The following is a 12,219-nucleotide window of genomic DNA, read 5'->3' on the forward strand; positions in this document are numbered from 1 at the left end:
TAAAACTTAAACGTTTATAGTTTCTTGTTAAATTTTCAATACCTTAAAGCAGAAAATTATATTAAAAAAAAAAGTAAAGTTTTTACATTAAAAAAATGAGTTTATTTTATAAAAAATCTGTATTAAAAATTGTTATATTTAGAAATGAGGCAATTGTAAAAACTGTATAAAAAATTGTTTTTGTTCAAAATTCTTGTTTAATATTTAATTTTAGTTAATCAGTTTCAAAATTTAAAAAAAAAAATATTCAATTTATGTTCCTATATACAAAATTAAATTGATTTCATTTGTGACATTAAGTCATCTAAACTAACGTCATTCGTTGGTGTAATAACATCTCCACCCATTACATTTTCTATATCTGGAGCATCATATGCTAATTTAAGTCCTTCCGCTATTTCAGTTTTAACAGTTGCACCGTCATTTTTCGAAGTATCAACTTTAGAAGAATCAACTAATTCAATTTTCCATTCATTTTCCTCATGTAATGGTTTATCTTCAGTTTCTTGAGTTTTAGTTTCTTTTAGATCAGATTTAGCTTTTGCTAAATATTCTTCTTGTCTTTGTCGACAATATCTATCATCGCAATTTGGGTTTGGCTTAAGGGTCATTTTTGGGAAGAAATCTTTCATTGCATTATAACCCAAATAGTCTGATACTTCACCAAAATTCAATAAATATTTTAAGGCGTTTTGCACTAACATGCCAGCTGTTATTCCCATAGTTGTTGGTAAACTAGCTGCACATACACCTTCACGTTTCAGAGTTTTTTCATCAATATTTTCAGCTACAACTAATGGTGGAGCGCATCCAAAACATGCTGTTTCCCCTGGTCTAATAAATTGTATATGACCAGAAACTGCATTTTCTGAGACACCAGATTCAAACCAGTTAAGATTCAATTCATTACACCCTTGATTAATCGTCATACGAGCCTCAAAATTATCTACACAACTTAATACTAAATCAACTGGTGTTCCCGGTTCCTTACCACCATTTTTAATAGATTCTAAGAATTGATCAAAAAATTCAACTGTGGTGATATTAAAGTTATATATCAAAATTTCAACATCTGGATTGATAAAATTTAAAGTGTTTGCTGCTGCTTCTACTTTTGATAAGCCGGCTTGATCCGGTGTGAAAAATAATCTATTCATATTAGCTAACTCAACTTTGTCATAGTCAAATAGTAACAATTTCCCAATTCCACATCTGAAAAACAAAGTTATTGTAACAAAGGGAATCATTTTTATGTTTATATTACCTTGTAAGCATATCAGCTGTTACACTTCCAACTCCGCCGATACCAATTATTGCTACTGACTTTTCGCGTATTCTTTGATAATTTTCAACGATTCCCATGCGTTGTAAAGCCATTAATCGGCTATATGGATTTGAATCAACTACTTCAGAGGACATTACTTCTATTTTTTCTCTAGCTGGAAACTTGTTTTTATTCAAATTAGAATCTCCTATAAGCGACGATTCAAGAGCGTCCATGTTATCATTCTTATATTTTTCAAGTACTGCTCTACGATGGTTAACTTCTTCATTTAATTCTTCTATAGCTGCCTTGAGTTCTTTAAAACATTCACCCATTTTAATAAATTAGTTAAAATTTTAATTAAATCTTTAAATATTGGAAACGCACACAAAAATCAAATTAAAATTTTTCTGCCAGCTAAACAACATAATATGTCAAACTTATCGTTAGAAATTGTCAAAATTCAAAATATTTTGTTTATTGGGATAATTCACAATAGTGAGTAGTTTAAATAATGAAATTCACAATTTATATAACTATGATATTTTTTGAATAATTATAATTTTTGGTATAGGTGCTCTACAACTTTTATAATACACTTGGTATATTAAATTTATGTATAGTTTTAAGTGTGTAGTAACTAAATAATGTTTTAGTTCAGGCAAGCAACGCTTGGAATCAAAAATTCGATTGACGTGTGGCTGTATCGGTAAGGTAAGACAATCGCTTGCGGCTGCCGTTGGGGTCAGTAATTATCACTTACTAAATTTTTGCTATTAACAATTTTCACTCAATATCATTGTATCGAAAATTTATGAGTATTTCCAATCCCTATAAAAGAATTTTTTAGATATCAATTTAAAATTTTAAACATGTTATTTCTAAAAGGAAATTTGAATCTTAAAATTAATAATTTAGAATAAGATTATAGAACATGTGCAAATCGTAGTTATTTTCTTTATAAATTAATAAACAATATTTTAAAGAAGAAATTTAGTCTTGAAACGAAAATTAAGTAGAATTGCTTGTTTGGAAAACCACAAGCCAACAGATTTCAACAAATTTTGAACTTTAATTTGGAATGGAGGAAAGTACGAAATACCCACTAAAATAAAAGTATAAAATCATATTTTTGGAGCTAGTATGCAGATGGAGAAATTTTTGTAACACCTAATAAAAACGGATTCTATATTAAGCACATATCTATAATACATACATACATACATAAATAGATGCAAAATTACTTTGTTGGTAATTGACCACCAATGAAAGGTTCTGGGTTAGCATTTTCGGTTTTAATTACCATAAGGTAAATGTTATTTCAGTTTCAACTTTTACTATTATATTATAAGAAAAACTCTAAGAATGATAATTGAACTTATTCAATGGTCAATTATCAATTGGATTGTTAGTATAAAATAAGAATACAAATTTGTATTACCAGCCTTAAAAATTTTATTCTCGTATAATACTATGAACTAAGCTTAGTACTGTGACGGTATTAAGAACTTTTCTCTTTGCAAATATTTTGTTAATTGTATTGTTTAGAATGTTTTCATTGTTTTGTATATTTAAACTTGTACAAATGTACGATGTGTTTGCACCTTCAGATGCGATATAGTGAACTTTTATACACACTACAGATACTTAAATTTAGGCACTTGTATATTTGACTGTCATGTGTGTTGTAATAGTGTGTCATGGAATGTTGAATTAACAGTCTACCGTCCTTTTAAATATTAATGGTATATTACTGATTATTTAAGTATGTATCTTATATAGGTAGGATCTACCTACATATAACAACTTAAAATAACGTTTTTTATTTACCTGAAAAAATAAATTTGGTATTTTATGGCTAAATAAAATTTTACAACCTTTCTTAAACCTTTTTCTAAATTTATTTTTTAATTAAAATATTAAAAGAAATTTCATATATAAATTCGTTGTTTTTACATGATTACAATTTATAAATAATTATAAGAACGAATTTTTTAAAAATAAATAAAATTTCAAATTCACCCTGTAGTAATACTCCTAAATAAACAAAAAGTGTTCACCCTGTACAAAAAGAAATTTACTTTTATTTTTTAAATATTTTGAAGAAATTTTTGGAGATTTTTCTTTTCCATTTGATGTTATTAATTGTGAATTTGTTCTGCTGTGTTTGTATGTTATATAATTTATTTATATCATAAAAGTTATTCTTGAAGATCTTTTTTTTGTAAATATTTGCTGTCATAAATGTACTGTAATATATTTTTACATTGTTTGTTCTTTAATTTTTTATGCATATAAGTTTTTTTTTTTATAATGTTACTATTTTCAAAAATATAAACTTAAGCTGTAACTTCAACTAATCTTTGTCGTGGTTGAAGACGTACTTTAAAACCTTCTTCACGTTTTAAAATGATATCAGCTTGTAATTTGAAATCAGATTCTTTAAGATCAGAGAAAACACGATAATTACGTAAAATTGTTGATAGTAAAATTTTTAATTTTAACATAGCATATTTACGACCTACACAACTTCTTGGACCAGCTGAGAATGGTATAAATGCATAATAATGGCGATTAGCTTGTTTCTCTGGTAAGAAATTATCTGGATTGAATACATCTGGATTTGGATATATATTTGGATCTCTATGTAATCTATATGTTGTAACAACAACTGATGCACCCTTTGGTATTGTATATGGTCCACTCTTTAATTTTAAATCTTCATTTAAATGTCTAGCGATAATTGGTACTGGTGGATACATTCTTAATGTTTCCATTAAACATCTTTCCAAATATTTCATTTCAAGTGTATCTTGGAATGTACATGGCCGATCAGAATCACCAAAGATTTCATTTAATTCAGCGATAACTTTTTCTTGGATATCCTGATGAACACCCATTAAACTTAAAAAGAATGATGATGCAGCTGCTGTTGTATCATGTCCTTCAAACATAATTGTATTAACTTGTTCTTTTACTTCGGTATTTGTAATTAAACCACCATTTTGTGAACTTTCTAATAATAAATCTAAGAATGCTAAACGTTTCTTTTCTCCAATATCATTATCTGGCATATCAACATCTAAATCATCTTTTAATCCAGCTGATTGACCAAATGATAAACCTTCAACACTAGATTCTTTATTTGGACTTTGTTTTGAACTAAATACAGATGTAACACTTTCTTTTGATACGGTAGCTAATGAACCACGAACACCTTTCTTAAAAGCATCAGTTTTTAATGCAACAACTTTATTAGTAAGACCATGAATAATATCAAGAAGACGTCCTTGTTCTTTAAATGTTTTACTTAATGAGAAAAGAAAATCGGAACGCCAAATTATACCACGTGAACGCATATGTAAAATATCACATAATTTCATTACAGCAAGAGCATATTCATAACCAGATTTTTGTGTTTTCTTTGGAACACCCATAGCAGTTTCTAGAAAGAAAGAAAATCACAATTACTATTACAATTTACTGAAATCAATTGAAAATATTTAATAATAACAATAATAATGAGATTAAGTAACGTTATTTATTATAAACAAATTTGAATAATGAACAGGGTAATGATACAAGACTCAAATTATTGAATCGATTGATAAAATAAAATCGATATGCTGCTATTAATAATAACAAAATAATTATTAAGCATAAATAATAATTAAGAATATTTTTAGTATATTTAAAGCAAAATTTACGTATTAGTTGAAAATGAAAATGAAATTTCGAAATTTATTACAGGTTTTTTGTTTTTTTACAGATACTTATTCAAATCACTGTAATGTTTTAAAAACTAAAAGAAAACCCGCATAGGTTAAATTAAAAATTTTTAACATTTGTATGTATGTATGTTTCATCGGCTACACTTTTATTGCACTATGAGGTACGAGGTAAAATCAAAATGTTATTAAAAAATACATGTGCGCTCCTCACAATTATTAGTATTTCGGAAAGATTTTTCTTACTCTGAGTGAAATTTTAATCTTGTTAGCATTTTTAATCGTATGAAAATGCTATAGCACAAATTAGATCTAATAAAAGAACATGGGTTTTGATTTGTTAAATTTTAGGTTTTTTTGTTGAGAAAATGTTTTCTGGTATTAGGTTAGAATGGTAAAGGAATCTGACAACAATTATCCTATTTACTTCTGGTCCTAAGAGGTTGACGTTGTTTTAGGTGGTACGTCCTAAGAGGTTGTTGCAATATATTGCTTTGTGTCAATAAATGTCAGTTAATTGGCAGATCATACGGTTTAATTCACTAAAGAAATAATATCACAATTCTCTTCTTATTATACCTTTCACATGGAATTATGTAACTCTGCACTATCAATACAATTGATTGATATTATGAATTTAATCAATATGTGTATTCATATTTATTACAATAAAACACATCGAAAGATTAACTTTATGCCTTCTTTGAATGAAAATGGAAGAAAAGAAAAAATCCAGTCAAACTATCTACCTTGATATTACTAACCGACTTATGAACACTATGTATGTATGATTTTTTCTTTGCAATTTTTTTGCATTTCGCTATTTTCATTGCACATTTTTTTATTACTCCATCAAAATACTGAGCAAAACTGGTTAGAGTTTTTTTCAAACGAAAACGAAAAACATTAGAGTGAAAGAATTGATAAAAGAAAAACTTTTATTACTTGAATGTTTGTCAGCATGTGTGTGTATTTATTTTTCAAAAGAAAATTTTACAAACTCTTGGTGCTCAGTTTTATGTTATGTAATCAATTAATTTTTTCTTTTTCTATTCCTATATGAATAAATTCTCTTAAATTTTAATAGTTTTGTATGTAGGTTAAATTGAAAGTAATATTAAGTGTTGCCGTTTTAATTTCATTAATATTGGCAAAATTATTAGTGATAATGGAGGCAAAGATAATAAAAATGATGAAATTAAGATAAATATAAATAATAGCTTGACATGCCTGATATTCCAAGAACTAATAATAGAGCGGTGCTAGAATATCAGCCGCTCTTCAGTGATGCTACATTAGTTGCATTGTATTACACTAGTTGCATTGTATTGATCACACAGATGTTATTTCTAATAAATTAATGTTGAATTTTAATAGGTGAGTAAAATTAGTTTAGTTTTACAATTAAGCAGAATTTTCTCTTAATTTAAATAGATTTGTACAATAGTGGTAATAACATTGCTAATGAAAATTTTTTTTAGGTACGATATTTTAAAACGGATTGATCAATATCATCATACACTATGTGCGTAAAAGAATTGGATGTGTTGGATAAAAATAAATTTATTAAAGAAAATTTTATTAAATTACAAAAACTTAACCCATACTTCTGATTTTTAAAATTATTTTCCAAAAATTGAATTTCTTATAGTAAAAAATTTACAATGAATTTGGAACGAAAACACTTGCAAGATCTGTAAAAATTTCAACAATTTCATAAGAAAAAATAATTTTTCTTTTTTGCAGAGTGATTAAAATTTTTCATTTGCGTAAGAATATTGTATGACAGTATTCTTGCGCAAAATAAAATTTATGTATCTTTAATTTACAAACATATAGTAAGTCCATAATGTATTGTAGTTTGTAGTAATGGTAACAATGAATTTTAGAAATTCAAATATTGTGGTTTTGGGCGATAATTTTAGAAATTTCGCATATGATTCCGATAATTAAAAATGAAATATTAATTAAATTATTTTATATAAGTAACTGAATAGCAGATTAAATAAATTAAAACAAATTTGATTTTCACAAATTCAATTGAAGCCGATACACACCAACTATTGTAAAGTCTTTTTAGAATATAATAAGAATGAAATTTAAATGTTAAACAAGCAAATTGTTCTATACTTAACATCAATAATATTGTCAATGTAACACTATCAGTGTCATTTTTAATTATGTATGCATTGCATTGTATATGTTAAGGCATTCACATTATTAGTCTTTTGATTTTTTTAATATAAAATATTACAAATAGCTACTTGAATAGTGTAAAGAAGAGAAGAAACATAGTAATATTAAAAAAAAACAAATATTAGAAAATTTGATTTCAGCTTGTTTCATTATGTAATTGAATTTAATAATTTATAAATTAATTTAATTGAATGTAAATTAAAAGAATTCGGGTCAAATTTGCCGGTAAAATATGTAACAGTCATGAATATAACAGAAGGAACTTTTATTTATTAGTTTATAATTTAAAAATGTGTGAACATATTAAATTGTAGCATGTAACAAATTAATTATTTAGTAATAAAATTAAATTTTAAAATAAGCTGATTAATTTCCAGTTAAAAAACTATTTCTATACTTTTTAGAATATGCAATTTTAAGGAATCGCATATGTATAATATAAATAATGTTTAATTATTTTTGTTAAAGCTTTTTAATATTTCTTATAATTGAATCATTTTGTCTATTTCTACTTAAGTATTATTTTAAATAAAGGTGTAGTAAATTCCATTATTAATGATAGTTAATTGCATTTTTAGTTCAAATACTTTAAATGAGTTATTTGTTATAAATGTAAATAAGAATATCAAATGCAGAATTATTTTTGTAAAACTATAATTTTAAATTGAAATGTTCTTGGATTTTAAGAAGATCATGCAAATTAATTTAGGTTTAATATTTAATATTGTTAACTCTTAGCAGAATTCTTAAATATTTTCACTTATAATATTCATAATAGAAAGAATAATGTCCTGTGTCATTATAATTGTTATAATTTTCATTGAAATTTAATTAAAAATTAAATTTTTTTTTATTATTTTAAAGTTTGGATTAAATCAATTTCATATTTAAATTATTTTCTTATGTCATAATTACAAATTTAATATTCAATTTCAAAATTGTATTAATGAAACTAGAATAAGTCTGATTGGTGAAAGTTCATAATGTTAATATAATATTTATTTAGTTGTTTTCCTAACGCATTTTCATTATTTATTTAAAATATAAGTATATGTTGTATATGTTTTTCAAAAGAAAAATTAATATTAATTTTTAATATAAAAAGAAAATTAAAATTAAAAATTACAAAAACATTTTAAATATGACAAAGAATTAAGTAAATTATTTATAGTTGACCGGGACGAAATTAGAATAATTTTTTTTTTGTATTTTATAACAGAAAAGTTCATGGCATTTGCTTTACAGGGTAAATTACTTCCGTATTCTGTTTCTTATATTTTGTTTAAATAAAGACGAATTAATTAATATTTTAAATAAATTCAATTTTAAATAAATATTTTTTTTCATTCTTTTTGTAAATAACAAAGCATGCGTTATGTACATGGCCTTTTTTTTCTATATACATATATGTATATATATTTTTTATAAATGAATTGGAAATTTATAATTAAGATTTGATTTTATTTCATAATTATTCAACTTACCCAATAAAATTTCAACTGTAGCTTCACTCATATAATCATGAGCGTCAAAGGTTTTAGTTCCTTCTTTTTTCAATTTATCAACAACATTACGTGCATTTTCATTAAATAAATCGATGAAACCTTTTAACACATTCAAATGGAATGTTGGAGCGATCAATTTTCTATGGGAACGCCATTTGTGACCTGTGATTAAAAATATATAAAGTTTATTCTTTATAAAATAGCATTATAATTCAGCATAGCAAAAATATGAAATGTGAAAAATTAAATATTACAGATGAGGTGAAGATATTAGCGAATTACCGGCAATATAGTCAAATGCAAATTTCAAAATTTCGGAGAATCTGGAGTTTCAATTCGAAGGATTTTGGATTTTTAAAATACCAAATGATGGTCACAGATAGACTTGACATACTGGGAAAAGTTCAAATTCAAAGTTCAAAATAAATAAATAATATTTGGATAGTATATTTGTATTAAAATATTTTAATACTTAAAATAAGTTCAAGACGCAAAATTTTTACATTTAAAACAAGGTAAAATCAATATTTTTAATGTTATTTAAACATTGCAATTCTGATTTTGTTACAATTATTTAGTAACCTTTTTTTTAAGTATGACTAAAATAAGATATGATTTAGAATCAATTTCTAATTATCATAGCAATGCTGTGGACAATTTCTTAAATATTAATCAGTGAGACATCACATGAGGTTTTTTTTTTAATTATTAATCTTCTTATTTACTTTACTTTCTTTGATTTTCGGAAATTGAGGTTGAAAGTGCATAGTTCACTTCTCTATGTTATTTTATTTTGTTTATTTTTTTTTTAATATTTTAAATTATATTGTTGCGTTTAAATTTTTAATTTAAAATTAATTAAAAATGACAATAGGATATAGATAATCTGTATCAAAAATTATAATAAACAAATTCTATACATAATAATTTTACTAAATTTTAGGTAATTTTATTGGATCAACAATGTATCAGGAAAAAAAAAAACAAGATTTCATAATTGAAAGTGACTAAAAGATGATTGAAAAAGTGAGATATAGAATGAAATTATTACTTTATTCATAATTACTTGTATTCCTATTTAAATACAACTGAAAGGTCTAATCAAATATTACAATATGACAAATTTTGAATATAAGTAATCATCGGAAGTTGCCATCGGAATTGTAAAGATTGGAATATGTCATCGTGTTTTTAAAATATTCATAATAATTTATAAGTATATCTGAAATTAACTTACCTGTACTAATTAAAAGACCATCTCCTAACCATGGTTTAAAGAATTGATAATCAGTTGCTTTATCAATATGTGTTTGACTGCTTAATACTAATTCAATATCTTCTGGATTATATAAAAATATAAATAGTTTTGGTCCAATCCACATTTTAGCAAGATTTGGTATTTCATATGCCAATTGCCAAAATCTTAAGAAAACAGCTAAATTATAAAAATAAATTTTAATTAATATATATAATTAAGAAAAATTTTAATTAGTCAAATAAACCATATATAATCATAATAATTAATGATAGATAGAAATTCTGATTTATTCTTAATTAACACAAATAATTTTAATATTTCATAATTTTAAAACTAGTGCATGAAAAAATAATTTTTCTTTCTATAATAATTTCTTAATAATTTTTATTATAATTTCTTTTTTTTTTTTGTAATAATAATTGATATTATAATTTTTAATATATGTATGTATACACTATGAAATTTTCATAGTGTAATTTCAAATCTAATAAAATTATTTCTTTAATTGAATTCAATTGATTTTTGAACTATGTGTGATGCACGAGTATACATGTGTTTTCTTTTTTAATAGTGAATATTTTAAAAAAAAAATTATTTGATTAAATTGATGGTGTGAAAATTGTTCATTAAATTCAATTAAATATGATTTAATATTATTTTTTTCTTTTTATTTGTTTTTATTGATTGAATTTATAAAAAAGGCTGAATTAATAATTTGAATCTTTTTGAACATTTTTAAAATATTTTTGTCTAATAATTTTGCTAATAAGTCATAGAAGATTATAAAATAGAATTTTATGCTATAATTTTAATTTCTTATTCTTAAATTATTTAAATACGATAATATGGTTTATTTGGATCTAAATTTTATCTATATTAATATTTAATTTATACTTACGATGTGGTGATCCTAAAACATCAAATAAATTTCCAACAATTGGTAATCCTGAAATACCAGGAATATTTTCAGCTAATTCATATAAATGTCTTCGAGATAATTTCCAATAAACGAACCATAATATTAATGTTGGTAATAATAGAAAATAAAAGACACTAGTTGGACTGACAATTGATGGATCAGTCGCAATATCTTTAGTTATACTCATTTTTAAAAAAAATTGTTTTAACTAATTTTTCATTAAAAATTTTCTTTTATTTTTTTTTTTTAATATTTTTTTAAAAATATTAAAAATTCACTTAGAAAAAAATCATAAAAAACGACTTAAAAACTAAAAGTTCGTTTTACACTTTTTGTGCGTGAGTTTCTATTTTTTGTTGTTTTTTTTTTTTTGTTATTATCACAGGATAATCGCGATCCGTTTTCCTTATATATTAAAAAAAAAATAATTAATATTTTTTTTTTATTTTCTATACAACTGAACTAGAACGCGATGTAAAGTGAACTGCGTGCGAAAAGCTTTCTTTCATTTATTTTATATAGGCGCAAAGGAAGAATGGCGCAATTTTTGTTTTATAATTTTCTTTTTTTTTGTGTTTTTCTTTTCTTTTCGATTATTTGTTTCTGTCTTTTTTTTTACTTTTGATTTTATTGGTATTTTTTCTTTATGTTCTTGTATTGTAAAGTAAAATTTTTGTTATCGATTTTCGAAGTTTTCTAAAAGTTTTTATTTTTTTTGCTTTTTTTTTTTAGGTATACGCGAATTAGACGATTATACTCTGTACAGATACAGGTAAATTTACTTTAACAGAGTGTTGCCTGTTAGGTATAGGTGACAAAATTTTGGAAAATATGCAAATGTACAGGAAAATGTACATTTAAATATGAAAAAAATTTCTACAATCAATAATATTTGGTTTTAGGGATAAAAATATAGATTATTAAAATAATAGCGATAAAATAGGAAACACTGAAATTGTTTTGTAATTACACAACAGAATACATTTTTCAGAGGCGCTATTGAGTATTAAGTTTTTTAATTTTTAAACAGTGCCACTCAAAAACCATAATTTTATTGTGTAATTACAATAATTGTCTTCTATAAACTATTATACACAATACTAAAAGTAAATGTAAAGTAAATAGTTGAGCTTTTTACTATAGGCTTGGGAGTTACACAATAAAATTTTTATTAAACTTATTTAGGTATTATAAAAGAAGAGCTATTTTAAGTATACACATTCATATTGCTATTTAATTACAAGAGACTTTCATTATGTATTTCAAAAATATAGGTAAACTAGTATTTTGAAGAAAAAAAAAGAATAGTATGTGACATTTAAATTAGTTTATATTATAGAAATAATAAA

At 24.0% G+C, this 12,219-nt stretch overlaps 2 protein-coding genes across 2 annotated transcripts; both read right to left on the reverse strand.

Moving 5' to 3' along the window:
* Positions 1-109: 109 nt before the first annotated feature.
* Positions 110-1,674, reverse strand: LOC129605503 (ubiquitin-like modifier-activating enzyme 5). Its single transcript, XM_055515291.1, has 2 exons — positions 1,265-1,674; positions 110-1,212 (listed from the first exon to the last, which is right to left on the reverse strand). Exons 1-2 carry the CDS (start codon positions 1,597-1,599, stop codon positions 273-275), a joined length of 1,275 nt encoding a protein of 424 aa, XP_055371266.1. The 5' UTR covers positions 1,600-1,674; the 3' UTR covers positions 110-272.
* Positions 1,675-3,142: 1,468 nt separating this feature from the next.
* Positions 3,143-11,373, reverse strand: LOC129605502 (cytochrome P450 4g15). Its single transcript, XM_055515290.1, has 4 exons — positions 10,850-11,373; positions 9,931-10,128; positions 8,673-8,855; positions 3,143-4,709 (listed from the first exon to the last, which is right to left on the reverse strand). Exons 1-4 carry the CDS (start codon positions 11,055-11,057, stop codon positions 3,604-3,606), a joined length of 1,695 nt encoding a protein of 564 aa, XP_055371265.1. The 5' UTR covers positions 11,058-11,373; the 3' UTR covers positions 3,143-3,603.
* Positions 11,374-12,219: the final 846 nt, after the last annotated feature.

This window comes from Condylostylus longicornis, unplaced genomic scaffold (assembly GCF_029603195.1).
Source record: "Condylostylus longicornis isolate FDR11 unplaced genomic scaffold, ASM2960319v2 ptg000013l, whole genome shotgun sequence".
Lineage (NCBI taxonomy): Eukaryota > Metazoa > Arthropoda > Insecta > Diptera > Dolichopodidae > Condylostylus > Condylostylus longicornis.

Bases quoted from the DNA above. Each gene is read 5' to 3' on its own strand.
- LOC129605503 (XM_055515291.1), bottom strand. From the start codon at position 1,599: ATGGGTGAATGTTTTAAAGAACTCAAGGCAGCTATAGAAGAATTAAAT. The intron at 1,213-1,264 runs GTAATATAAACA...TTTGTTTTTCAG, and splicing joins ACAGCTGATATGCTTACAAG to ATGTGGAATTGGGAAATTGT.
- LOC129605502 (XM_055515290.1), bottom strand. From the start codon at position 11,057: ATGAGTATAACTAAAGATATTGCGACTGATCCATCAATTGTCAGTCCA. The intron at 8,856-9,930 runs GTAAGTTAATTT...TTTTAATCACAG, and splicing joins TGGTCTTTTAATTAGTACAG to GTCACAAATGGCGTTCCCAT. The intron at 4,710-8,672 runs GTAAGTTGAATA...CTTTCTTTCTAG, and splicing joins TACAGTTGAAATTTTATTGG to AAACTGCTATGGGTGTTCCA.